The sequence below is a fragment of the Branchiostoma lanceolatum genome, chromosome 17 (genome assembly GCF_035083965.1).
Source record: "Branchiostoma lanceolatum isolate klBraLanc5 chromosome 17, klBraLanc5.hap2, whole genome shotgun sequence".
NCBI classification, from domain to species: domain Eukaryota; kingdom Metazoa; phylum Chordata; class Leptocardii; order Amphioxiformes; family Branchiostomatidae; genus Branchiostoma; species Branchiostoma lanceolatum.
Window position 1 is genome coordinate 10,277,386 of NC_089738.1, and position 26,698 is coordinate 10,304,083.

At 41.0% G+C, this 26,698-nt stretch overlaps 3 protein-coding genes and 1 pseudogene across 8 annotated transcripts; 2 read left to right on the plus strand and 2 right to left on the minus strand.

The window, feature by feature from the left end:
* Positions 1–3,626: 3,626 nt before the first annotated feature.
* Positions 3,627–6,372, plus strand: LOC136422585 (large ribosomal subunit protein P1-like). Of its 3 annotated transcripts, none has more exons than XM_066410383.1 (4): positions 3,627–3,893; positions 5,087–5,267; positions 5,591–5,705; positions 6,127–6,372. In XM_066410383.1, exons 1-3 carry the CDS (start codon positions 3,822–3,824, stop codon positions 5,668–5,670), a joined length of 333 nt encoding a protein of 110 aa, XP_066266480.1. In that variant the 5' UTR covers positions 3,627–3,821; the 3' UTR covers positions 5,671–5,705; positions 6,127–6,372. The 3 variants fall into 3 exon arrangements, with proteins under 3 accessions (XP_066266480.1, XP_066266482.1, XP_066266481.1); XM_066410385.1 differs by having other exon boundaries at positions 5,597–5,705; XM_066410384.1 differs by lacking the exon at positions 5,591–5,705 and having other exon boundaries at positions 3,628–3,893.
* A 520-nt stretch (positions 6,373–6,892) lies between these two features.
* On the minus strand, positions 6,893–8,571 carry LOC136423409 (cytochrome b-c1 complex subunit 7 pseudogene; annotated as a pseudogene).
* Positions 8,572–9,838: 1,267 nt separating this feature from the next.
* On the minus strand, positions 9,839–15,968 carry LOC136422584 (guanidinobutyrase-like). 2 transcript variants are annotated; one of them, XM_066410382.1, is made up of 6 exons: positions 15,690–15,968; positions 15,023–15,148; positions 14,001–14,185; positions 13,364–13,564; positions 12,029–12,268; positions 9,839–10,183 (listed from the first exon to the last, which is right to left on the minus strand). In XM_066410382.1, the coding sequence occupies exons 1-6, from the start codon at positions 15,880–15,882 to the stop codon at positions 10,079–10,081; spliced, it is 1,050 nt and encodes a 349-aa protein (XP_066266479.1). In that variant the 5' UTR covers positions 15,883–15,968; the 3' UTR covers positions 9,839–10,078. The 2 variants fall into 2 exon arrangements, with proteins under 2 accessions (XP_066266479.1, XP_066266478.1); XM_066410381.1 differs by lacking the exon at positions 13,364–13,564 and adding an exon at positions 12,856–13,056 and having other exon boundaries at positions 15,690–15,966.
* Positions 15,969–20,376: 4,408 nt separating this feature from the next.
* Positions 20,377–26,495, plus strand: LOC136423166 (uncharacterized). Of its 3 annotated transcripts, none has more exons than XM_066411217.1 (4): positions 20,377–20,690; positions 24,562–24,719; positions 25,360–25,482; positions 26,018–26,495. In XM_066411217.1, exons 1-4 carry the CDS (start codon positions 20,560–20,562, stop codon positions 26,029–26,031), a joined length of 426 nt encoding a protein of 141 aa, XP_066267314.1. In that variant the 5' UTR covers positions 20,377–20,559; the 3' UTR covers positions 26,032–26,495. The 3 variants fall into 3 exon arrangements, with proteins under 3 accessions (XP_066267314.1, XP_066267316.1, XP_066267315.1); XM_066411219.1 differs by lacking the exon at positions 24,562–24,719 and adding an exon at positions 21,133–21,278 and having other exon boundaries at positions 20,545–20,690; XM_066411218.1 differs by lacking the exons at positions 24,562–24,719; positions 25,360–25,482; positions 26,018–26,495 and adding exons at positions 21,133–21,278; positions 21,705–21,827; positions 22,437–22,935 and having other exon boundaries at positions 20,545–20,690.
* The last annotated feature ends 203 nt before the right edge of the window (positions 26,496–26,698 follow it).

Sequence of the window (26,698 nt, forward strand, 5' to 3'; positions counted from 1 at the left end):
CATATTGTACACGTCTCAGGAAGATGCAAATAATGAATCAGTCTACGAAAGGGGACCTTTTGAAAACTGCTGATCCAAGACTTGAAAGGCCAGTATAACGATCTTCATGTTCCGATGCCAGAAGAGACCCAAACGTGAAGTGGCCGCTAGCAAAGGTCAACGTTCTGCAGGTTGTTGTCAGGTGAGCAACAGGGTAACCTGAGATTATTTCAAGTTTTGTGCAGGCATATTTGTATACAAGTATATAATTTGTTACATGTCATGTATGTATTCATGTTATATGTTATGAGTTGTTTTCCAGGGTCCCAGTGAAAAGCAGAGCTACGATGGGCCATTCTGGCTAAATAAAACAGAATAAGATGAATAGATGTTCTTGTACTTTGGAAATACATATAAGAAACAGGAATTTGGTTCCCTACCTATCGAGATCTATATGTGTAGATATGTTCCTTACTTATGATTTTAGTAAGGAACACGGTTTCCTTTTGTATCATGCTTATCTATAGAAAATCTTTTTTTGTATTTGAGAAATGAATATTTTGCGGCATGTCCAATCCTAAACATATTAGTAATCTGTTCAGAACTGTTCTGCCTTATTATTTCCGTGAAGGAGGTCAGTGACCGCCCACGGAGGTATTGTTACCTGCGTGAAGGAGGTTCACCTCCTACAGGGGTACTGCTTCTGTCTGTAATTAGTGTTCACAACTAAATATCCATTGGATGTTTTTGTTTGAAATGTGGATTTTCGGTAGTCATTGAGGTCCTTAAGAGGCATGTCTTTTTTGGGGAACCGTAGCAGCATTTTCAGGTAGTATAGAAATATAGTATGACACCCCGATCTTGAATGTAGTGTGATATAGTCCAATAGACATCTATCTCCAGGTCGCCTGCCTTAAGCTAATTAGGTTCTGTCCAAGCAGAGGTTCCTTGGTTACTGCCTGGTGTTATGATAAACAACTACCTAGACATAAAGGAAAGTGGTGTTAAAGAATTTGTTCTTCTTGCTAAAGAGGGCACCAAACACCTAAAGCCAATACGACAAACACCATAATTATTTCACGAAGGTTTGTGTTCTACGGACTCCAATTTTTCATCTTGACTTACCCGATGTGTTAGCAGTACCGTGGTCACTTCAGTCGATAAAGAACCCAATTATCTACCTACATTTTTACCTTTTATCATTTTTACATAAGCTCAGCAAACGTTATATATCATATACCAAAGCGGCTTGAAAAGAGCTCCCTAGGGGTCTATAGTCACAGTAGAAACCATATTATCTTCGGCCGTTGACACAAAACTAATCTTTTACATAAGGACGTACTTTGGAATAGCCAGGCTATCGAATCGTGTTACGAAAGGCTTTTGCGGCAATATAAACCAAATGGTCATGGTAACGACAGGGTAGAAATAGAAACAAAAATGTAGGAATATTTTAGAACCGGTGAAAAGATTCCCATCATTATAATGAAATATACAATTATACAAGCGGGAAAACTAGATTCATGTACAGTAGGGAAACCCTTTCTTTGCCATGTTACTTATAGTGCGTATAGTGGGTATTCCATTGGACTGCACCTAATTGCGTCAAATTTTGCGTCAACTTTGCGAATTTCAGCCAATTTTCTGACGTGCGACATACGGGTAAAATATGCGACTTCTACAAACAAAATGGCCACGCCCGGAATGTTACATTCTCAGTTTCGGCTCCAAATCAGATACAAGATAACATTATTTAAAATCGCAGAGTTCCAACAGGGGTGCCAAAGAATACATACGAATTTTACGGAATACATACGATCCATTACTAGAAACATACGATCCGTACGGTATACATACGATCCATTACGCAGAAACATACGATCCGTACGGAATACATACGATCCATTACGCGGAATACATACGATCCTTACTAATTTGCTGGCCATCGCGCTAGCACCGAATCTAGTTTTGTCTGGTCCTCCTAGTTGGTCTAAGCCTACATCAGTCTTAATTTAGTGCAGCTTGAGATTTTTAGAGTTTAGCCGGATGGGATACGCCATTATTAAGCTCTTAAAAGCCACGATTTCGTACGAAGAACTGGTTATCCCGAGTCAGCCATCTTGAATTTGCCGCCGGTGTCACGTGATCCAGGCACATTTCTCCAAATTAGTAAGGATCGTATGTATTCCGTAAGGATCGTATGTATTCCGTAAGGATCGTATGTATTCCGCATAATGGATCGTATGTATTCCGTAAGGATCGTATGTTTCTGCGTAATGGATCGTATGTATTCCGTACGGATCGTATGTTTCTAGTAATGGATCGTATGTATTCCGTAAAATTCGTATGTATTCCGTAAAATTCGTATGTATTCTTTGGCACCCCTGTCCAACTGGATTAAATACCAATGTACCACGACTCTTTTCGCACGTTCGCGCCATTATGTAAACTGTGATTTCTTTTCTTTTTTAATCTAAAGAAAAATTCGCAATTTCGGACGACATGTTGGCGCCGATATGAGTGCCTTTCGCAATCTAGATCAATTAGGCGCAGTCCAGTGACAGACCCACTTGATACATTCTTGCCATATATCTATACCTCGTATACCGTGGCATCAAACATACACCCAAAGCTATGCAGATCCACTAGGGATGCTTGAGAGACACAGCAAATGATTCTAACCCACACGAGTCGCTAGCTATAGCTCACATAATCTGTCTAGGCGACGACTTAAACTAGTTGCACTGTCTCACTACATCACAAAACATCACGTAACATAGACGAATAAAAGGACCCCACAAAATCGCATCAATCAAATGTTCTATGGTCTACTTAACAGCGGGCCAGCGGCAAAGGCAATTTTCGACAGAAAATATTCTTCATATTAGCGCTTGTGCGGGGATGTCAATCTTCAATAAAATTCAAAGAAAACATGTCCTATCCTAAATGGAATTCTCGGAAACAATTTCCGATCTTGAATGGATGTCTCAAAAGATAGCACTCTATTATCTATCAAACCAGATGATATGAACTGAGTGCATGGCTTTTCAGGAGACTGGCGGTGTAATATGCAATGTAGAAGGCATTAGATACGCAATGAAAAATATGGCTTTTGATACATGTCTCATGATGTCATATATAGTCTTGCTTTCAGGCTGCATGTATAAAAAAAATAGACAGTAAGATATTGGAAAGTACGTGAATTTTGCAGTCACGAGTTATGAATTGATTTTTTTCCATATTATCAATCATTGTACATTTACGTGCATACTGACTCCATGATCAGCATCAAGTTGTTTTTATTGCTCTCTTCTGTCATAACAGAATCCAAGAACGTTATATTGATTCTCAATGAACCGTCCTTGACCTAAGCGGATGTACATTTCCTCCTTTGATAGCTCAACATATCTTCCTCGACTCTCAGCTAGTGTTTGCTCGTTAGTCGCTTCTGACAGAAAATTGCTCTCCCTTCCGGAATAACCAGATGTTTTATAATCATCCCCTGGCCACAGGAGACTTGTTTTGCATTCCACAGAGAAAGCCTTATAGTATATACTGTCCGAGGTAAAGGCGCAGAATGACTGCTCACTGGTGTCATCTAGCGGAATGTTTTAAAACTGCAGAAGTAGGGTGCGCGATATTTCCCAGCGCCCTTTGCGATCTCGTCCTCTTTCGCCATCTTGTGAAAAGTGTGGTGTTCTCTCCTGAGCTAAGGGCGCAATCCGCCGACTCACACTTCAACCAAGACCCATCCGTACAAATTTTGTACGTAGTCTTGTTCATTAGAGCACAAGGAATATTTCTGTGTGAAAAGTTTGGTTATCCTGACCGAGAATTTGAAAATGGCGTCTACATCCGAGCTCGCCTGTGTCTACAGTGCCCTAATCCTCCACGACGATGATGTCGCCATTACTGTAAGTTTTATTTCTTCACATTTTTCCAGCCTGATTGTCAAACATATGTTCATGTTTTGCTCATCGCAAGAACCGCGGTCAATTTTTGGGACCACTGGGCAGCGGACACTCTCAATCGCCAACAAAACGGGTTGAATCGACCCTCTAATTCTAAAAGGGGAGGGGGGCACCTGCACATGTTTCTATCCTGTACTCAACTTCACTTTGTAACCTTTCCCCATTCCCCGTCAGAAACATGTCAAATCTGTATTTAACGTTGTCCTGTTGCTCTGTTCAATTTCTTTTTGGGGAGGTGCATGATTGATAAACCCGAGCAGCACGACTATCTCAGTATCTGATGATGATGATGGCTGTTTCTTATCACGATTATCTAATATCATATAAAACAAGACATTTTGTGAAGTAAAAATTCATTGAAAAGATATATTGTAAAAAAAGACATTATGTAGCTCGTAGTAGCTTTTACTTCTGGTCATTCTAAGAAATACATCAACCCCAAAATCTCTCCCCCACACCCCTGCTCAAAGTTATTTTTTACGGTCAGTGAGTCCCAAATATTTATAATTTGTATCTTCCTCCTTTTTTGTAAGGGGGTGAAAGTCAGATGAAAGTGTCAAGGAAGCAGATGCAAAACTTTTGAATGAAATGTTTATGTCTTGTAACTTATACATAGAGATGAGACAGAAAATTGAAAATGTTAGATTGACACACAGGGAAACATTAACAATAGCGCCTATGTCACATTTGCTCGCGGCAGCTCACAATAATATATATTTAAATATATATGTGAAATTTCCATTTTAAAGTAAGCTCCCCGGCAGCTTCCGGCCGTAATTTCGCTTTTTGTCGCAAAATCACACGAGGTCGCGAGGTCACATCGGAACTTCATATCTAAATGTATTACAACTCTTCGGACGTGTCTGAGCTTACCTCTCAATGGTACCCCCGTGCGGTTTTCGCCATCATGTTTATGACAAATCTACCTACAATTTGATATAAATTCTATATGCGTACCACGAAGAGAACTTATTCTACTAATTCCAGTTTGGTGGGAAGTTTGAATGGGCCAAATGGGACGCCATTTTCCGGTCTGTCGCAAAATCGCTAATTTGCATAAAATGGCCGAAATCTATTGTCGGTAGGTCGTTTCCCTGTGTGACAGTGACACCATTCCTTTATGATTATCTCTGCAGGGTGAGAAGATCGAGACCCTGATCAAGGCCGCCAACGTGGACGTGGAGCCGTTCTGGCCCGGTTTGTTCGCCAAGGCCCTGGAGGGTTCGGACATCGCGGCTCTCCTCTCTGCTGTCGGATCCGGCGGCGGTGGTGGCGGCGCGGCACCTGCAGCTGCTGCAGCTGATGCACCTGCTGCAGGTCAGGAAATATGTCTTTATTTTTGGCTACACCTCTGGGTTGGAGCCCTGGAGTGCAGTAGCATGATCATTGTTTTCATCTTTTTTTATCTCACACGAGTTAACGGTTTTGAAAGTTGCCACATATATGGCTGTTGATTGTTATTCTTTTGTTATTGAGCCCGAAGTGCATGTATTTCCTACTTGGAACTGGAAGTTGGTATGTACTATTTTCCCCCAGGGTAGTGTCATTGCATTTACAGTGTTAAGAGTAGATTACAGGTAGTTGGTGAGTATCTGTAATTGCGATCTATGCAAATGTGGGGTTTACATTCTTGACAGCAGAAGAGAAAAAAGAAGAGAAGCCGGAAGAGTCTGAAGACGAATCAGACGAAGACATGGGATTCGGGCTGTTTGACGATTAGACCAAGCCTACTTAGCCAACTGTCCTTCTCCGAAGGCAAGGTTTGGCGTGAACTTGAACTCCCATAACTCTGGGTGTTTGTTTTCCGCCACTTCCATGGCTTGGTTGTCTCTACACCAAGTCCTAAATCTTCATTGCTCATTGTTAGAGAACTAACCTTTATAGGGATATCAGCATGTTACCATTCTATTAGGTGATGCTAGAAAGCTTCCCACAGAACCACTCAAGAAAAAAGAGTTGCTGTTTCCTGTATTGTCCTTTTGCTGAAGTGCTCATGTTGTTTCTTGCTGCTGACTTTGTTTTATCATTCCTTGTTGTAGTGTGATTTGAACTTGCAGTTCTCGTGCCACTTTTTTGTTTATTTATTTACAGATGGACTGTTAGTACCCAGTGGTTAATATCACTAGAGATAACCATTTTACACATCAGAAATCTTACAAATCCTTCTCTTTTGCAGAAAAAGAAGAGGAGAAGAAGGAAGAATCTGAGGAAGAAGAGAGTGATGATGACATGGGATTCGGACTGTTCGACTAGCTCCATTTCCTTCAACATCTACCAAAAATGGAACCAAAAAAATATATACATGCTTCATACTCCTTTGTGTATCCCAGTATCTGACATGCCCTGGAGAGTTGTAATATCTTACCAAGGTTTTCCTGCAATCTGCATACATGAAGAAGTAAAAGCTGTATGATAACAAGAATGATGTGTCTGGTGTTGTTATTCAACTATACTATAGCTTGTCCTGACTGTCCATCACAATTAGCAGTTCAACCAATAATGGCATGGCAATTGGCAGATTGACCAGTACCAGGGAGACAGTGTCTGTATGTCCATCAAGTATTTACACTTATGTCTTTATTGTGAATTTCTTCATTTTGATGGAAGTGGGTGGGGGGCTATGGGATCGGTCTATTCCATGGAAAGGGTGATGAGGAGTTTTCACATTGAAAGAGTGGTAGGTAAAAAAGGAATTCAATATTGAATATGACGGACATTGATTTGAAATTAAAATACAAGAGAATGGTCTAGCCTAAATGTCTACAGTAAATTTATCTCTATCAGTGTTCCAAGCAAATAACAGGAGTTAACAGTGACACAGTTCAATTATTATATCAAAGGCTACTTTTTAAATTCTTTTTAAATGATTTGAGGGCACAAGAAAGCAAGCAAGGACATATTTGCTGTAGTCCAAGTCTTTCAGTTGGTAGGTGATGTAGGTGTCATTTCTCCACACAGAACAAGGCTGGCTTCTTTTTTGCCGACTTCTCTCGCTGCACTTCCTCCAAGTAAGGCTGCAGGTAGGGGTCCTCACTGTACTTAGTCCACTGCTCAGGTGCTAGCACCTATGGAAATTGAAGAAGCTGCCATTTGGAATGTTCTAGCAAGTACATGTGGAATTATTAGTCTGCAACTAGAACCCTAGGCCACTCTTATCTAGTAGTTTTACAGTAGGAAAACTCCAATTTAACAGCCCAAAACTTTGGCCTTTTTTTTTAAAAATTTGGCCTTTTTGAAAAAGCTGTGGGTGTGGTGAAAAAAACCCTGCTGTCTTGTAAAACGGATTGCCATAGAACCCTATCAATTGTCGGTTCTGTCAAAGCCTTGTTAAAAATTCTAGAAAAGAAATAATACAGTGTGGCCGCTCCTTAGTAAGCAATAATGATGAAAATTTCTGAAGAAATGATTCCTTCATTACTATTGATATATGTGATGAATGTAAATTGATAGAATTCTTCTTTTATACAATTCCATTAAAACAGAAGAAAAAAGTCATCCCAAATTCTGACAACAGTTTTTGTATACATGTACATGCAAACTACATAAAACAGCTGTGACTTTTTTTGTGTAATGGCCCTTTGACCTGGAACCAATTTGACCCCTGAACCTCTAGTGATTAATGAAACCTTGTGAAGAACTGACAGATGAGACCTTCAGAATTAGGGACAGGTCACCACACATGGTATGCACCATTGAGGAGAGTAATTGTGCAGAAAGGTATTTCAATAGACTTAAAAACAATTGGCATACATGTGGTACTAGTATTTATGTTCTCTCTCTGAATGAATTTACATGTAGTAAGCCCATCATTTGTTCGAATAACCCGAATCTTAAACATACTAAGATCAAACTCTTACCTGCTAATTGTGTTGGTTACTGTATTCCCTTATACTTTTTTTATAGTGCCCCCCTCCCTCAGTCATACATGTTGAAATACTCACTGTAAATGCTTTTAAGTTCGCATGGTTTTTATTTCAGCTAAGGCGAAAATGGAGTGTTAACGGTGGTTTTAAGCATGCGACGTCATATACTGCTACAGTATTAGATTAAAATGTTTGCAGTGGTTTTAAGTTCGCGAACATAAAACCACTGCGAACATATCTGCATTTATAGTACATGAAAATAAAATATGCCACCCTCCCTCCCCTCCATTATGAATCCAGAGTTTTAGATGGGGTAATTTTCCAGACCATTTTCCCATTAGGGCGACGTTTAGGGCTTGTCCGTGCATGTTGAATGGTATTAGTGTTACACTGGTTGGTTTTTGAATTTCTTTTAGAACCATTCAACATGTAGGACTATATTTCCAAACTACAAGAAAATGAGAACACTCGGGTGTCGAAAATATACATATCGTCTTAAATTTTCTCACCTGTTTCTTAAGAAGCAAGTTGACCGCCCTACACACTCTGAGATGTCGTTCCTCCAACGTACTTCTGGGCAGTCGTGTCAGCGCCTCTCTCACATTCTCTCCTTCACACAGCAGGTCGTCTTTCTTCAGCCCGAGTTGGTTCCTCCCACCTGAGGTGAATCGAGCCTTACTCCTCTCCAGCCAGGTGTAGTCGCTCAGTGTGATCACCTGGTCTTTGTTTCTTCTTTCTGTCTTCTTTGCTGTCTCCATTTCTCAGTATGCACATTCATATATACATTAAGATCACTTGAAATGCCAGTATCCTTTTCCTGATCCACTCTCGTCTGTGCAATTAAAGTTGAAAGTTCATAAAATATTCATGGGAGACACACTTTGCAGTTCCTGAAATGTGCCAACAGATATATAATTATGTTTATATATAAGTATTTATAGGTAACGGTTAGATGAAAACCATACATAGGAGCTGTCCAAGTGTTGTAGAATTCTACAGAAGGCACAGTCTGTGAAATTCCTCTAGTGTTGAAAGAGCCAGATGGTCCTAGTATGCAACAATTGGTACAGAACACAGGACAAGTGGTCTTTCTCCACAGCTGCAGGGGTTTTCATTGAGCAGCCCAGTTCACCTCTGACTCTAACCAGGCAGCTTTCTTTTGTGTGTAGATATAGGGGTGATGTCAACTGCTAAAGCCCTACCCTTTTTTTAATGTTCAATGAAATATGGTATGATGTAACAAAGATAAATGTACAATGATTGACTGGTGAAGTGATGCAAATGTGGTGAGAGGCACTGATCATTCTTTGGTTGTGCTTAATTGTGTTGGTCTTTCTGAGAGGCTTTGTTTTGTTATGTTTGAAGCACAAAGATTTGTGCAGCATCTAAAGCTAACCAGGGGTCAAGGAAAATGTTTAGTCTTGCCTTTAGGCAAGGTGAGTCTCCTTCAGAATGATGGAAGGTTCCACTAGAAAGTGGGGAGGATCAGTTATTCATGTGTAGTTCTCTTTGCCTTCAATTTCTCATTCATTTTTTATTTCTGAAAATATGTTTTGCTCGATACCAAATTTAATGTAATTTTATGCTGCATATTTTTCTTAGACTATTGTCTCCCCTCTGTAATTGTTTTGTGATGAAAGAAAATCATTGTTCAGTTGACAACAATGTTGTGAAATAATAAGATGTCCACATGTGGGTTCATAGCTGGACCTGGAAGACTTAGACCTGTATATCTGTGCGTGTATAACGTGTACTTATGTCACAATGCATGACATTAATTACAAATTCAAATATACGTCAAGACTTCTATAATTATAAAAACCTTATGACTAATTTCTATCAATCGAGCCATGGCACGCTAGTTTACAATATCTAAAGTGATAATGATACACTGTCTTCCTTAGTGATGTTTTGTTTCTTTGCTGGTGGAAATATCGTACTAGCACTGTGATACTAAAAAGAATGAAGCAGAGGAAGTCTGTAATATTCTAAGCCCTTTGAAGTTATGACAGATCACTAGGGAAATTCCTCTCAAGTTTTTACTGTCAACCAGACACCCAGCACAATTTTTACAATCAATACTGAATGATAAATTTTGGAGCAGATTCGTGCTTATTACAGCTCACCAAAAAAGTGTGGAATTACATACGATCATATTCCTTTTTAAGGTACAGGTAACAGAAGACACATTTCAGATTTTCTTGTGAAGTCTATCTCATGTGACACTTGACACAACATGTAGTACAAAAACTAGTGTGTACATAATCAACCACGTCTGTACTGGACCCCGGGCAGGACACACAGCATCTCAAACAGCAGGTTAGCTGCAGTCAGGGCTGTGTTACCGGATGGGTCGTAGGCAGGGGAAACCTGGAGAAAGGCAGTCAAAATGAATGTCAAAGTACATAAGCCAGGGTTCCATCATCATATGTTTATTACCCTTGCCTCCATAGTACTACTGTGTAAGCGAGTATGAGAGCAAGTGTAAACTAAACAAAAATGTCACATACCCAGGTTACTAAGTATATGTCACTGGTGCGACTTTGATCATTATTTTGTTTAAAAACATGCAGACATTGCGAGGTATACTGGCAACTCACAGACATACTGCAAGAAACAGCTTTTATCCACAGGCCCTGAGCCATTTTTTTTTTCATCTGCAATATATATACTATCAACAGGTGGCGCTGTTTAACATCTCCTATCTCTCCTTGCTTATTATGTTTCGCCAACGAAACATATTGTTTTTGTCAGGTTTCTTCTTCTCCTTCTTCTTCTCCTTCTTCTTCTTCTCCTGTCAAATCTTCAAATCGCTTCTTCTCGGTCGTCCGTCGACCAAATAAGCTGAAATTTGGTATGGAGGTAGAGTTTGTGTATACCCCTAGACCCTTTTAAAATTTTTTTCATATAAGTTTTTAAAATGATTTTATCGAGGTTTTTTGGTCATTTTCCGACAAAAGTCGCACATTATGGCCTCCAGTGCCGTGGTGTTCAAACCTAAGGACCTGAAATTTGGTTTAGTTGTGCATTGGATATTTACCCAAAGGACCCCATAATTTTTTTTGGTATACACTACTTCAAAATGATTTATTTTGCAATTTTTTGATGGAATTTTTGGTTATTTTCTCACAACTAGGTCATCTTGTAACATAAGCCCTCCTACTGTCTGGGAGTTAAAACCAAGCAGATGTCAGGGGGTACCTCTACTATAAAAATGGTATTACAGAAAGTTATATGTACCTTATGTTACATGGTACGGATGTTATATTTGAGATGTAGGTACCTATAGGACAGGTGAATACACCTGACAATTAATTATGATAATGAGGACCAAATTTGCATAATGTATGCATAAAGTTGTATGTCCCTTACCGTACAAGCTGCGGATGTCATCTTTGAAATGTAGGTACCTTTAGGAAAGGCGAACACACCTGGCCATAAATTATGCTAATGAGGACCTCATTTGCATGATTTATGCGTAAACTTGTAATTCCCTTACCGGAAAAGCTGCAGATGTCAGATTTGAGATGTACGTACCGTTAGCAAAGGTGATCACACCTGGCCATGAATTATGCTAATGAGGACCTCATTTGCATAATTCATGCATAAACTTGTATTTCCCTTACCGTGAAAGCTGCGGATGTCATCTTTAAGATGTAGGTACCATTAGGAAAGGTGAATGCACCTGGCCAAAAATTATGCTAATGAGGACCTCCTTTGCATAATTCATGCAGAAACTTGTATTTCCCTTACGGTACAAGCTGCAGATGCATAATTTATGCATGATGTTGTATTCCCCTTACTATAAAAGCTGCGGATGTCATCTTGAACATGTAGGTACATGTAGGAAAGGTGAAAGCACCTGGACATAACTTATGCTCATGAGGACCTCATTTGCATAAATTATGCAGAAACTTGGATTTGCCCAGGAGTTATTTTGGGACAGCCCACTTCTTGCATGAGGAGTATGGGCGAAACATCCTGAATTTGCTCTTAAAGCAAATGACGGCCAGTCTAGTTCTACAGTGTGTTTTCAATTGAACATAATAACTTTAAATACATGTGAGTCAGGATGCCCGGAAATCACCTTATACTTTGTAAATCTCTGTTATCTTCATGATACCTTGTACTTAGATCCCACAAAAAGCTCACTTCCTTAAGTCTTACGATTTCTTATCTCTTGAAGTTAAAAAAAAATTAAGACACTGTTCTCACCTCCACCAAGTCCCCTCCCACCAAGTTGAGCCCACGACAGCCCCTGATGATTTCCAGGCCCTGGTGCGACGTCAGTCCTCCTATCTCAGGGGTTCCTGTCCCCGGTGCGTAGGCCGGGTCCAGGGCGTCGATGTCGAAACTCAGATAGACGGGACCGTCCCCCATCTGTGCACGGACCTCCTCCATCAGTGGCGCCAGAGACTTGTACCAAACCTCTTCAGCCTGGACCACTCGGAAACCCTGAAAAAACAATGTTCTTAAAATTACTTAGCTGATACTGCCTTGCATGTTATCATTTACTCTAGGCTGCATTGTTTGATCTCCAAGCAGATGTGTAAGGACCTGGCTCACATTCTCACTGATTTACAATCATGTGCACTGTTTTTGCAACTGCTACCAGGAAAAGGCGAACAATGTGCATATAGATAAAAGTACTTAATGACTTTTGCAAAAACACTGAAAATAAGCAGGATCCTTAACAACTACTTGGAGTAAAGCATTATATAGATTGGGACATTTCCTTGTTCTCTTACCGAGAATACTGTAAAAGACAGAGTTGATATGACCGAGATTTTTTTTCTCTTTGCGGTGGGTTCATCTATACAGAAACTTTGCATCAATTACAATGCCACTCATTAAGATGAAGGTGTCTATATCATGTATGGCAAAGAAGGCAGCAAATCTAATTATGTACAATGCATATTATTTACAGCTGCAAAGAACATCTTCATGAGTCCATCTGATTCCTTAGTAATGAGACGTTTAAATCATTGGATTGGCAAGCATACATGCTTAAAGTATGCAGATAAAAGTAATTATTTCTGTACCTGACTTCTCGACCAATCATAGTCGTAATCAGTGTACCCTGTTCCACGCAGCCCTATCTGAATGACTCGGCTACAGTCCAGTAGACCTTCCTCCACCGCACGATAGAATGGCGTACCGTGGGCTACCTTCTCGTTGCCCATTTGGTCGTGTGTGTCTGCATGTGCGTCCACATGCACTAAGCCAACTGGACCATGCTTATCCTGTAATATAGAATATATATATACACTATTGCTATATGAATATACAGAAACAAGTGTGCAGTATACACCATAAATGATTCCGTGATCCTTCCCTGTATATTGAGAAAGAGATTTCTTTTACTGAAGGTTTTTGACAAATGTATTATTTTGGACTCTGAGAGATTTTCCAGAATTCTTAAGACTCAAAGGTTGTGGGAATGCAAAATTTCACATCTGGCAAAATACATTGAACTTTGAATAAACCTGAAGAGATCAAGGGAGGGATCACTAATCATTCAGGGTGGATGCTGCACCAGTACTGATCTACCTGTTGCCTGCTCCACCCATAATCGTCATCGGAATACCCCGTGCCTCTCAGCCCTATCTGTATAACTCGTTGGCAGTCAAGGAGGCCCTCCTCCACGGCCCTGCGGAAGGGCGTGCCGTGGGAGATTTTTTCTCCAAGCTGCTTGTCGTTGGTGTCAGCGTGAGCATCAACATGAACTAAGCCAACAGGACCATACTTGGCCTATAAAAGGCAACATACACAAATTGGTGGGAATCAAAAGGGCTGATATTTGCATATTCTCCAAGCAGAGATTTTCATGGGGGGGCAGGGGGGGGGGGGGGGGGGCTAAGAAGTAGCAGTGATTTTTTTGAGGGAGGGCAACGTTAAAAATCCCGACCTAGTCCTTGCCCTTCCGATTAAAACCTCTGCTTGGAGAATAATATTTGCTGGCAAATGCAACCATTTTTCTCCAAAAATATTTCAAAGATAGCGATGTGAAAACTATAACAAATTTTTCACCCATGTGCTAAGATCCCATTTCTCCCATATTATATTTCTTTAGCAATACCTTACTTCTTGCTTAATCTTTTTAAGTTTTTCTATACTTTCTATACCACTTACAACTCTTTGAACTGAAGGCATGCTAACTAAAGTCCCCATCCTAGAAGCTACTTACCTTAATTGCTTGTAAGATGGGGTAGGTAAGAGTGTGGTCACCCCCCAGGGTTAGAGGCTTGCACCCATTGGCCACGATCTTAGTGTAGGCATCTCTGATATTCTTCACAGCATCCTTCAAGTCGTACATGTTGAGGAAGACGTCTCCGATATCCGCGACTTGGAGGGAGTCATATGGTGCAGCACCTGCGAAGAGATGTACATGTAGATGTAAGACATTGTACGAATACAAATAACCTTTGTGTGTTTCACATAACTGATGACCTACTTTCTAGGCATTATAATTAACACACCAGTTTTTCTTCTACACAAAACCAGACTGTAAGATTTGATCTGCTCACTGAATTCTTTTTCAATGAATGTGGTGGGATCTTAAACATGCTCGAGTCAAGGCGCTACTCTTCTCAAACACAGGGAGTCACTCTCTACTTTTCATCCAAAAGAATGTCCCAAGTTATTAGATACTCATTTCCACCTGAGTAGAGTGCATTTACAGTAAATGCAGAAATTTCGCAGTGGTTTTATGTTCACTGTTTTTGCAGTGGACTCCACAGCGCAAACTTAAAGCCACCGCGAAACTTTTTCCCCACCTATGACTCACTTTCACAGTATTGCTACTTTTGTACAAACGCATTTTACTTAAAACCACAGTCAACACTCAATTTTCTCCCTACCGTGAAATAAAAACCATGCAAACTTAAATGCATTTACAGTAGTTTCCACCTGTCAGTGAATAGAATGAGAAAAAAGGTGTAAATTGCCTTTCCTTTCTATCACCATAAGGCCACATAGGCATCGCAAGCACAAAAAATGTAAGTCTTGTCAGGTTTGTTTGAATAATTCTTTGTCAAATTGTCAACGTTTTGATGTATGGCCTTATTTAATATGTGAATGTTCTACTGTTTGTTGGATGGCAGCAACATTGGCATCACTGTCTGGGTACCTACATGCGTTACTGTGTTGCACTTTTGATGAAATAAAAAAACAAGCCTTGTAACAGTATAATACGATACTAGTTCATACCTGTCCAGTTGTTGTATGGTCTGAGCATGACCGACTCGGTGCGAATCTGTCTCGGGCCGAATCTGGTTCCTGACCGGTTGGACGTACCGATGTCCAGCGGAATCCCAACAAAGCAAGCATCCAGACCTGTGTGTGTATCAAAATATCAATAATCATAATTATTATATTTAGAATTTTAATCCCCCCCGCTGATGATGTCGATGGATAATTTATCTATCATCTTCTGGTGCTTTAAATAAAGGTTCACTGCAATCCAACATGGCTCAGATAACATCACAAGTCAAGTCAAGTTTATTGCACATGAAAGCCTGTATATGGGGACAGGCACCACTACTAGAGACAGCCTCCTTTGGCGTTGCCAAAAAAAACGAAAACGGGGTCATGCATGGGGCATATGCCAGTTGCCAGGGCCAGTTGCCAACACATGTTTTTGGAAGGAATGGGGAGCTCACTGTCGGAAAACGTGACAATTATTTAACGAAGCTTCGGTACTGGAATAAAGACGTTCCGTACTGGAATTCTTGTACGGAACTTCCTTCCGTACTGGGGGCCGAGTATCGGCGGCATTTTCTCCACGGGTTCCGTACTGGGCGCCCAGTAAGGAGCCGGTTACATCTGTATATTTGCAATACTGATCATGACATGCATCTTGGACAGAAAGTTTTACCTTGAGTGTCGTTCTGGACGGGTAAACGCATCATTGAAGCGATGCCGCCAGGCCTGGGCAAGTCGTTCCCGCTGGGGGGAACATTGAACTTCTGCTGCGAGGCGCTGCTCGAAGACAATGGTCTTGATCCTTCAAGGAAGACAGAACTTCTTCGAAGTGTCGTCGCAACAGCTCGCACTGCTGCAACCGCCATGATTTTTGGTTCAGGGGTGTGGTTTCAGGGTTAGACGTAAGAAGGCCGTCAGACGGAGTGTTTTTCCTGCCTAAAGGGGGCGGGGTTGATCAGGCAGCTGCTTGCATGCAAAGGGTTCAAAGTTCACATGAGGTTAGCAGCCGAACAGTTTTCGGTCTGTGACCTACGAAAGCCCAATGGTACAATCGAACAGGCAGCGCGAGCGTCGCGACACTGGCAGGCAGCGCGAGCATCGCGACAACAGGCAGCGCGAGCGTCGCGACAACAGACAGCGCGAGCGTCGCGACAACAGGCAGTGTGCGAGCGTCGCGACAACAGAGTAGCGCGACGACGAGCCGTGAGACAGAGTTCGGAAAACAGTTTGATAAATCAAGGAGGTTATATAGACCTCCTTGGATAAATCAACTATAAACATAATCACATAATTGTCTTTTACATTAAACTTAAGATACTTTATATTGAGCTTTAGATACCTAATACTCCAATTAGAACTCTTCCTAAGACCGGTAGAACACACCTAAGCCTATATGATATAGCCTGTAAACATTCAACCTCCTTGTGTAAACTTTATGTGGCGGCTTATAGGTGTGTTTTGCTGATCTTATAGTTCTACAAAGCATTGTAATCACTCTTTTTGTCGGCCTATATTTCCAGTCGGCTTTCTAATTACTGCCTCCCCGTGAGCGAAGTAATTGAAACCAACCCCGTAAAAATCACCCGGCGTGCACTGTTGCAGTGGGCGGGCGGGCCGCACTCCTAGCACCGTAGAGATCCCGGCGAGCTCACGACCATATGTTTACCAGGCTAGAATATTGATTGGATTAGATGGGTCAATATATTAACTCCTTGGTAACATCTAATTAAAGGACATAAGACACCAATAACATAAACATTAGGAATGTCCTGAAATTATATGAAACATAATACTATTGTTTAATAACATAGAAATTTTCACAACATATTCACACTTCGGATGTTATTGAACATCGAACCATGAAAACATCATATAACTCCAGCTTTTGATTCTTCCCACCAGGTAATTACATTAATCAGTGACTTACGTATACCTGCTCATGACGTCACAACGAACATGGCAGCCGATTTGGAACTTTGCACAACGGCTCAGAAAGAACGTTATTTTTATAAGAAAACGAAATAGATATTGTTATGTCCTTTAATTAAATGTTATCACGATAATCAAGCACTGTTTGCTCATTAGATAATGTTTTTTGCAAGCCGTTGTGTAAGGTTCCGAACCGGCTGCCGTGTTCATTGTGACGTCATGAGCAGGTATTAGTCACTGATTAATGTAATCACCTGGTCGGAAGATCAGATAAAAATAAAGAGCTGGATCCATGGAAGTATGGTTTCTGATGGTTCAATGTTAGATAACATCAGAAGGATGTGTATTTGTTTTAAACGTTTATATTCCTTCAATGATGCTATTCCTGTTTCAGATAATAAGAAAATGTTGTTTTTTGGTGTCTTATGCCCTTTAACTCCTTGAGATGACACTGTAGTTTTCGCAATTCTTACTGACCAGCCCTTTTCATTGCGAACATCGGAGAGAATTTACACGATTTCCGAAAAATTTAATTTAGCTGACGAATGATCAATGACATTATCATATTAACTTGAAAACGTATTTTGGATAAACTCCAAGCAGATGTTGGGAGAGGAAATCATAATGTTTCGGTATGACTCGTATTTCTGGCACTCAGCCATCCCCGACAGCCAGCTAACCCGGTATCCAATATTTCCTCGTTTGCCCGGGCGGCTCTACGGCGATTTCCGCCGCCGATGTATCTTTCGCACCCGGTAGCACTTTGATGCCGTATGAGTTCATGGGCAATGACGTCGCCGATCGTCGTGGCCCACTGAAAACTACCGGGTGCAAACGATTACCCAGGTGGCATAGAGCTCCGAGTTCCCCCCAAATAAACCTTGGCCGAATATATCCCGGCCTAACGACGATGGACTGTATTTCAGCTTAATAACCAGTCAGAGGTTTGAGTAACCTCACGATGCATGACTTCAGCACACACAGCTGACGTTTCTTTGCGAGGGAGAGTGAAGTCGCTAGGGGGCGAGGCGATGTGAGCTTCACTGTGGAAACGGTGTCATTTAAAGGCCTGAAATTTCATGATGACAGGATTACAACTAGTCAGGACAAGCATCTCATGTTTTAAATTGATTGGTTAATCTTTTTAGTCCGTCAGGACGACAAGAAGAAAAAGAATCTTCTCAGCGTGGCTTACAGACACAAAATGTGCAAAAGCAGACAAACCTACTGCTTTGACTCATAAGCATGGGGTACAACGGACATATACTTAAGCTACGCATCTATTGGCGGATTTGCCTCAGGCATCAGTTTGCGCATGCGCTTGTAGTTTCCATGACGGGATCTGTGGTTTACAGGCGACTTTTGTATAAACAAAAACAACAAAGAGAGCGTACCCAGGAAAACATATATACGCAAGATGCCATATTCATAAGTGCATTGTAAGTGCGTATACGTCGAGTTGGCAAGGTGTTCCTGTGGTTAGGGTTGTTGACTTAGAAGCTTAATGTTCTTGGTTCTAACCCAGGTTTGCAGGTACGGCGATGTTTTTTCCCTTGGGAAAGGAACTTTACACCTGTCCCTCACTCGACTTGGGTAGAGATATTATATAGCTCCAGCTAGCAAGGTACTCTCGGATGGGATTTAAAGCTGCAGGTCCTATGTTTTAGGAGAGCCACACCTCGAGCACAGTTAAAGAACCCACTACACTTGTCGAAAAGGGTATGGGACTATCCCGGTGTAGATGGTTCAAATCGTACAGTCTGGTTTCTGGGATGACATATGCATCTTGAAAAGGTGATACGGTCACCTGTTCTACCATTCACAAATGTGGCAAATCTCTAAATACATGTCAAGGGTAGAGCTTAAAGGTGAATCGGCCAACCTCAGACGTAGTAATGTCAAGGTAGCCGTGTACAGTTTTCTCCAATTTTCTTGGCCGCCAAAATCTAGCCTCCGATATGCAGCTAGACTCCCTTAGTGGCTGTTTTCTTTTTCAAGGGACAATTTATTCTTATAACTCGGACAGCAAAATGAAAAAAAAAGAATCTTGTAAGAAAACGTTAACTTGAAAAGGAAAACAGTCAGCCACAGTGGTTAACAAATAATTAAAAAAGACAGGGACGACACTGGACAGAACAGGCAATTATTAGATATTACATATACTGCAATTTTGGCCACCTGTTTGTCGGTATGATTGAAGAAAGATCGAATTTTTCTGCAGACCAGATGACGCTGTGACAACCATTGTAGCCACTTTTTGTCGTCATCTTTCCACAAAAGAAAGACACTGGCCAGAACAGCCAATAACCGTTATCATTTCAAACTAAATGACAGTTGGTGTGATTAAAAAAATGGACACTGGGCAGAACATGCAAGGAAATGCCATGCCATTTCAATTATGTCACATGAGCGGTATAAAAATAGAAAAAACACTGGACAGAGTGTGGAATACATCATTAGTCATTGTGACCCAAAGTTCATTAGGGTAATTAAATAAAACACACTGGGCAGAGCTAGCAATTAATGTGAGTCATTATCCACAATTTAATCGTCACAATTAAAAAATAGACACCGGCACTGGACAGAACGTGCAATTACTGACCTTTTAGTAATAGGTCTGCTCTGGATGTCCCGTGAGAGACATGCATATTTGCATTGGTTTAGTTTCGAAAAGGTGGGGTATTTATAGAAACAAATAAGGGCACCCCCAGGACGGCTGGACAATGTTGGTGCAAATTTGCTGTTCCACTGGGCCACAGTAAATACATTCTTTGGATGACACCAACGCGCGCATTGACTTTTGTCTAGTTTCGAAAAACAACAGCAAATTTTCTTACCCTCCAGAGATGACCAACAAACAAGTAACAAAAAAAATCTGACAAGAAGATACCGAAAATTGGAAAATATGTCGTATTGTATTCTTGATTGTACTTATATAAGTGCCAATATAGTAAGATAGAGGCATGATGTAGTTGTAGAAGGGACACTTGTTCGGTAGTTTTACTGGTAGAAGCGGCAGTAGTATGGTATTTTTGAGTGTTGTTACCAATTTGTAAGAGGTGATACTAGGCCATTACACTAGTGTCAGTTTTGCACTTGTCTAGTACAAGAATAAAAGCTGTAATACCATGTGCGGTTTGGAAATTTAGGCTTGTTTTTCTTTTCTCACATTAGATTTAGAGTATACAGATGAAGTCCATAAAATTTACTTGCTGTGGCCTAGTGATACAAAGCAACAGACGTAGAGGGGGTCATCGAGTGCCTACTTTGATATCCCCGCGGATTTGTAACTTTATTCATGATACATGTACCATATGATATCCAAATCATTCTTTTTGAAGGTTAGCAGGTTATATTTCTCCCCCCCCCCCCAAACATCACAAAGAATTTGCTGCGCTAACATTAATTATTCATCTTTGGATTATGATATCGCTGCCATCCGTGCGAGGCTGTTGTTTATTTCTCTTCGGTACTCATGATAAGTTCAAACAAGCCTTCGATGAAGAAAGATATACATGTACCTGTAATCATGTTACTAATCTGTTGCACCTGCAAACGTAATTATAAGGCTTATAATCGGTGATTGGTCTATCCCGATTAAAGATAATTGTTCAATGATTACTGATGCCAATAAGTGGATACAATTAGGGCACACCTTAGAGTATATAAGTCCGTCCCCAACCGCGCTCTTCATTCCACTACTTCATCTTCTCAAGACGCAAGTCGCACAGCGAAGATACAAAAGGTAAGTCCTTCTTACTTTATCTTGTGGCTACAAATTGCCGCAACGCGAGGTCCCGGGTTCGATTCCCGACGTTTTGGGCTTAACTTTGTGTCCTTGGGAAAAGCATCCTAACTTCAGTTGAGAAGGCGATGGATAGAGACTCATGATACCGTACCTTCCAATACCGTGCCCTAGACCTAGACATTGTTCCTACGGACTTAAATAGGCTAAGGGACTGCCTTTACCTTTAACTTTTTTCCCATGGCAATCGTCGTTGTGAAAATGTGACCCCAAAACCTAACTCTCACATTCCTTCTTACTCAAGTTGTAACATGATAAAAATCGAATTTGTACATCTGACGGAATCAGAAGAAAGACCAGATTAGTCCTAACTAAGCCCTCTCTTCAAAAAAGAATGACCAGGTTGGTCCTGTAACTGAGTCCTGTCTGTAACGTTTTCCAGGCAAAGCTGCACCATGAGGCTGTTCGTTGGTACCCTGCTCGTGACCATGCTCGTCGTGGCCATGCTCATCGACGACTCGGAGGGGTGGAGGCGCAGGCGCAGGCGTAGGCGTAGGAGGAGCCTGCAGGCCGATGGCGATGCCGATGGTACGATCAGCTTATCTAATCTTGATAAGATAGAGCAGATGTATCGATGGTATGTTAGATATAGGGAAAATAATTTTTGCCAGAGGTTTGACCAGTACCACATGGCTTCCTTTTACTTCCCGCAGACTATCTCTCCTGGTGAACTATTTTTTTTCCTAATTCCAGTATCCAGACCTCCATAGGAAGGTCCGGTAGAGGCTAAGATAGCCGTACAAAGGGCCAGAAAAGAAAGAAAAACAAGCCAGCCACACATTTTGCTTGGAATTACGTTTTGTACAAACATGTGCATGTCAGCCACAGCTTTTTGGCGTCTTATTCTGATTTGATACGAACAAAAAACAGCGTTACTTTGAGTCCCCGAACTTTTATTCATGTTTCCACTAGATGTATTTTCTTAATGATTGTCTTTATTGGTTGTGTTAACAGGCGAGCTGATGGAGGTCGTGCAAGAGGCCAGGTCCCTCCTGGAGGAACTGGATGACCTCGATGACCTCGATGACATGGCTGCAGAGCATGCGCCCATGGAGGCAAGGGGCTATGAGGAAGACGGTAAGAAACCTGTTAAGCTCTGTTTCGTTAACGATGACAGCAATGTGGACCTTCTAGTTTGAATATACGTAAAAATCATTTGACTAGTAGTCTCCTTCGCAGACTTCTTGGACCGCCGGTGTTTATTTTTTGGCTGAAGCGATGATTCAAAATTTCCAACAAGATTCTCTAATGCCGGGAGCTATAGGGAGTTTCGCCTAGCTTGTATTTACACAAGCTTTCGGCCGGAGGTTACTGACCCCCGGTCACAGGACCGGCTGGCCACTAGGAGCGCGATTCGTCAGACTAGAGTTTCGCCGCGCCGATTAAGAACAAAACTGTTTATCCGGTCCCTCGCCGGCGCTCCAAGAGGTCTACCAAGGAGGCTAACGTAAAAAGGCATTTATGCAAGCTTAAGTGTGACATTTCATGAGGTGTTTGTTTATGCGACGAAATGGTTTACATTATGCAGATGTAACTCGAAACTTTAAAAAAAGGAGGCCAAGGCGTATTATGATGACTTGGATGCTTCACGATTCTTGAAGCAACCGCCCATGTCATAACACTAGATGAGAAATATGTAAATATTAAGAAACGTTTTAATACATTGATTTGTCCCTTTTTTTACAGACAACCGGAAGTAGAACTGGCTACCGGAAACCAGCCGGCCCGGACTTCCAAAGTTCGTCTTTTTCAAGGCACCAACAACCAAGATTGACCAGGCAATATTTACTAATATCATAACTCATATATTCATGTTCCATAGTTGTGTACTAACAAGCCTGTAGTAACTATATATGAAGGTGACTGTCCGACGTCTAAATGATATCTAGCCTATTTTTCAGTGTTTCGTTTCAAGAGTCCCAGACGAGAAATGTCAATGGCATGCCTTTCAACCAATAAGATAACTCATCCGTTAATTATTCCCGGTGTTTAAGAATGGTTCAACATTCTGTAACTGTAACTGTAACAGTTACTTTACTTAACGGTAACTGTAATACAACCGATTAATTGTGAACGAAAACTGACAAACGTACAATGTGACGTCGATGTCTATGCATTAAGGTGGCAAAGTTGTAATACTCTGTGCGCTTGGCGATCTTTGGTTGAATAAAACTTGCAGGTGCAACTTTGTGTTTTTGATCATATTCTTTTAAATCTAGATAGTCATTTAGTCAAAGAGGGAAAGAAAGATCTAGAGTTACATCAATCAGCTCAAGACTTATGTCCGAAAGTAGACGGCGGGGTAAGTCTATCTTTCGCGTGTCCAAACAAAAAGAGCGCATTGGTCAACACAAGTCACTAGTAGTATATGCTTCTTAGAATCTGTAAACTACTTGTGTAGAGACAGACCTTGAACATATACGTTCTATAGACTGAAATGGGTTACAAACAAGTTAGAAAAAAACATCGATCGGGAATCGACCGCCCATCGATCAGGCGTCGACCGCATACAGTAATTTGGCCTCTTTGTAGCCTTGCTACGATATTTTTTTTTAATTTTTTTTTTTTTAAATTCTATTTTTTAATTTCCTTGGACAGGCAGGGTGGGGAACCCACTGTTATGAAACATTTGACGATTTGCAGAAAACAAACATTCCAGTAGTTTCCTCTTTGTTATGCCGATTGATACCTATAATCATCGCAATAATCGCATAATTGTTGAATTAAGCATTTCTCTGATCCCGTCACTAATACAATTATTGTTAAATTAGGCGAATCCTTGTTGTTGTACAGACCCACAATTATGGCAATGACAACTATCTAATGGTGTTTAAAAAGCTATCATTTGTTTTAATGAACAGTTAGAATTGTCCAGATGCGATGTAATTGTTAAACCTTTAATCGTTACGTGTCACGTCTTCTGACAACTGCCAGGTAGCCTCTGTCAAAATGTTTTTTTTTCTTCACCCAATAGGGTGAGGTAGTGTTTTTCTTGTCTCTGTTTATGTCTATCCGTGTGTGTGTCAGTCTACCGGTCTGTGTTTCTGAATGCAAAGCAGAATGGGTAATTACATCATAGGCACTACTTGTGTGAATGGGGTGGAAGTTTGCTATGTCTGATTGCATGATAATGACTCTTGATAAGCTCAAACAAGCCTTAGATAAAGAAAGATATAATTGTAATCATGTTGTCAGTTCTTACCGACCAGCGACACCTTAAAAGGCCCATAATATGCAACCTTGACTCGTAAAGACCTTGGGAAAGGGACCGATTATTAAAGATAATTGTTCAATGATTGCTAATGACAATAAGTGTATACAATCAGGGTACACCTTGACGTACTAAAGTCCGTTTCTGACCGCGCTCTTCATTCTACTACTTCACCCTGTGAGGCCGCAAGTCACACTTGCTGTGATCTACCAGACCGCACCGAAGATATAAAAGGTAAGTCCTTCTCACTTTATCTTGTGTTGCTGAGTGGCTTAAGGCAAGAAGACGAAGGGAGGTCCGGGGTTTGATTCCTGGCGTACCTGGCTTAATTTTGTGTCCTTGGGAAAAGGAACCTATCTTCAGTTGGGAAAGCCGAGAAGGATGGGCTCCACCATCCAATACCATGCCCCAGACTCTGCTCCTTATCTTTCACGTTTTCCCCGTGACAATCGTCGTTGTGAACAATATGCCCCCCAAATCATACTCTTACATTGGTTCTTACTTGAGTTGTTAAATGAAAAATATATTTTGTACTTCTGAAGAAATCAGAAGAAAGACTGAGAGTAGTTCTAACTGAGTCCCCTCTTTAACGTTTTCCAGGCGAAGCTGCACCATGAGGCTGTTCGTTGGTACCCTGCTCGTGACCATGCTCGTCGCGGCCATGCTCATCGACGACTCGGAGGGGTGGGATCGTAGTGGCAGGCGCAGGCGTAGGCGTAGGCGCAGTATCCGTAGGACGCTGCAGGCCGATGCCGATGGTACAATCAGTCTACTCTCGATAAGATGGAGCCGATGTGTCGGTTGGGCTTGTTTTGCGGGTCTTTTGTAGCGTTTTCAGCATTTCTAGACACTAGAGAGCAATTGTTTCCTGCTCCTACTCTCTCCACAGAAAAAAAGGTGCATCACTAGAGAGAGGTAGCCTCTACCAGACTAACTACGCTGGCTATACGCTCTTTCTCATTTAAATGTACACATTTTGTAACTTCCGTTACCGTTTGAAATAAGACGTTCCTGACATTAGGATTTGCCACATATAAGGTGCCAAACTGTCATTTTTAAGACGACTTAAAAACTTTTCTAGCTTTTGAAAACGACAGTTTGGTACCTTCGCGGACGGATTGCAGAAATTCCTTTTTGTAATTCTAGGAATTCTTGTAAATCGTGCGTAAAATATAGTATTAAGCTCGCTCATGAAGCTTTCCCCAAAACAAGCCGGACCAATACATCTGCTTGGAAATTACATTTTGTACAAGCATGTGTGAGCAATAGGCCACTAGCTTTTTGGCATCTTATTCTGATTTGATACATAAAAACAGCGTTAGTTTGAGTCCGTGTACTGTCATTCATGCCTCCACCAGATGTATTTTCGTAGCGTCTGCCTTTACTTACTGTTAACAGACAAGCTGGTGGAGGTTGTGCAAGAAACAAGGTCCCTCCTAAAGGAACTGGATGACCTCGTTGACCTTGATGACATGGCGGCAGAGCATGCACCCATGGAGGCGAGGGGCTATGAGGAGGACGGTAAGAAACTTGACAAGTTCTGTTTCGTCAACGATGAACACAGTTGTGAACCTTCTGGTTTTAGTATACGTAGAAATAGCCTCCTCCGCTTGGAGCGTCGGCGTTTATATTTTTTTGTGGGGAGGGGGGCAGCGGCGATGGTACACGATTTTCAACAGGGCTTAGGTTTTCTAATGTCGGAGTAGGGAGTTTCACCGCCGCCAATCAAGAACATAACTGTCTCTCCCCTGCTGACTCTCGAAGATTTTAGTCTGCAAAAGAGGCATTGAAATGCATGCGCATATATGACAAGTGTGGCATTTCATCGTGTGCTTGTTTGTTTGTTTATGTGACGAAATGGTTCACATAGTTTACATCATATTGTGACGTAGTAAGCAGACGTACAGATTAATATTCTAGAAAGGGGATAAAGGCGTATTACGATGACTTTGGTGCTTCACCATTCTAGAAAAAAAACGCCCATGTCATAACACTAGATGAGAAATATGTGAATATTGACAAACGTTTTGATATATTAATTTGCATATTTTTACAGACGACCGGAAGTAGAGCTGGCTACTGGAAACCAACCGGCCCGGACTTCCAAAGTTCAATTCGTCTTTTCAGTTAACACACCAGCAACCCAGATCGACCAAGCGACATTTACTAATCTTATAATCCACATATTAATGTTTAATAGCTGTGTACTACCCACCTCTACTGTAGTAATTATATATCAAAGTGACTTTCCAACGTCTACATGATACCTATATTACCATACTTTCATATATTTTACTTTGCCTTTCAACCATTCAAATAAATCATTCTTCAATTGTTCACGGTGTTTAAGAAAGATTCAACATCCTGTAACTGTAATGTTTACTTCATTTAACTGTAATTATAATACAACTCACTAGATGTAAACGAAACTGACAAAAGTACAATGTGACGTCGATGTCGATGCATTAAGGTGGCATAGTTGTAATATTCTGTGCGCTTGGCGATCTTTGGTTGAATAAAACTTACAGGTGTAACTTTGTGTTTGAAATTATTTTGTATTTAAGTTTATAATAGATAGTCCTTAGTCTGGGAATAAAGAAAAAGAAAAAAAGGAAGAAAAAAAGATGTAGACTTACAGCTGGCTAGCCTAAGACGTCCGACGTCCAAAATTAATCGACAAGGTAAATCTTGTGTGTCAAAACAGATCGAGTGCATTTACTGTCAACACAAGTCATTA

What these genes read in the sequence shown, in the direction of transcription:
- LOC136422585 (XM_066410383.1), top strand. Translation starts at nt 3,822, where the DNA reads ATGGCGTCTACATCCGAGCTCGCCTGTGTCTACAGTGCCCTAATCCTC. An exon ending in ACGATGATGTCGCCATTACT is followed by an intron (nt 3,894 to 5,086) that starts GTAAGTTTTATT and finishes TTATCTCTGCAG; the next exon opens with GGTGAGAAGATCGAGACCCT. An exon ending in AGCTGATGCACCTGCTGCAG is followed by an intron (nt 5,268 to 5,590) that starts GTCAGGAAATAT and finishes TCTTGACAGCAG; the next exon opens with AAGAGAAAAAAGAAGAGAAG.
- LOC136422584 (XM_066410382.1), bottom strand. Translation starts at nt 15,882, where the DNA reads ATGGCGGTTGCAGCAGTGCGAGCTGTTGCGACGACACTTCGAAGAAGT. An exon ending in CCATCTTACAAGCAATTAAG is followed by an intron (nt 13,565 to 14,000) that starts GTAAGTAGCTTC and finishes TGCCTTTTATAG; the next exon opens with GCCAAGTATGGTCCTGTTGG. An exon ending in ATGGGTGGAGCAGGCAACAG is followed by an intron (nt 12,269 to 13,363) that starts GTAGATCAGTAC and finishes TTGTTTTTTCAG; the next exon opens with GGTTTCCGAGTGGTCCAGGC.
- LOC136423166 (XM_066411217.1), top strand. Translation starts at nt 20,560, where the DNA reads ATGATTACTGATGCCAATAAGTGGATACAATTAGGGCACACCTTAGAG. An exon ending in GCACAGCGAAGATACAAAAG is followed by an intron (nt 20,691 to 24,561) that starts GTAAGTCCTTCT and finishes AACGTTTTCCAG; the next exon opens with GCGAAGCTGCACCATGAGGC. An exon ending in GCTGCAGGCCGATGCCGATG is followed by an intron (nt 24,720 to 25,359) that starts GTACAATCAGTC and finishes TACTGTTAACAG; the next exon opens with ACAAGCTGGTGGAGGTTGTG.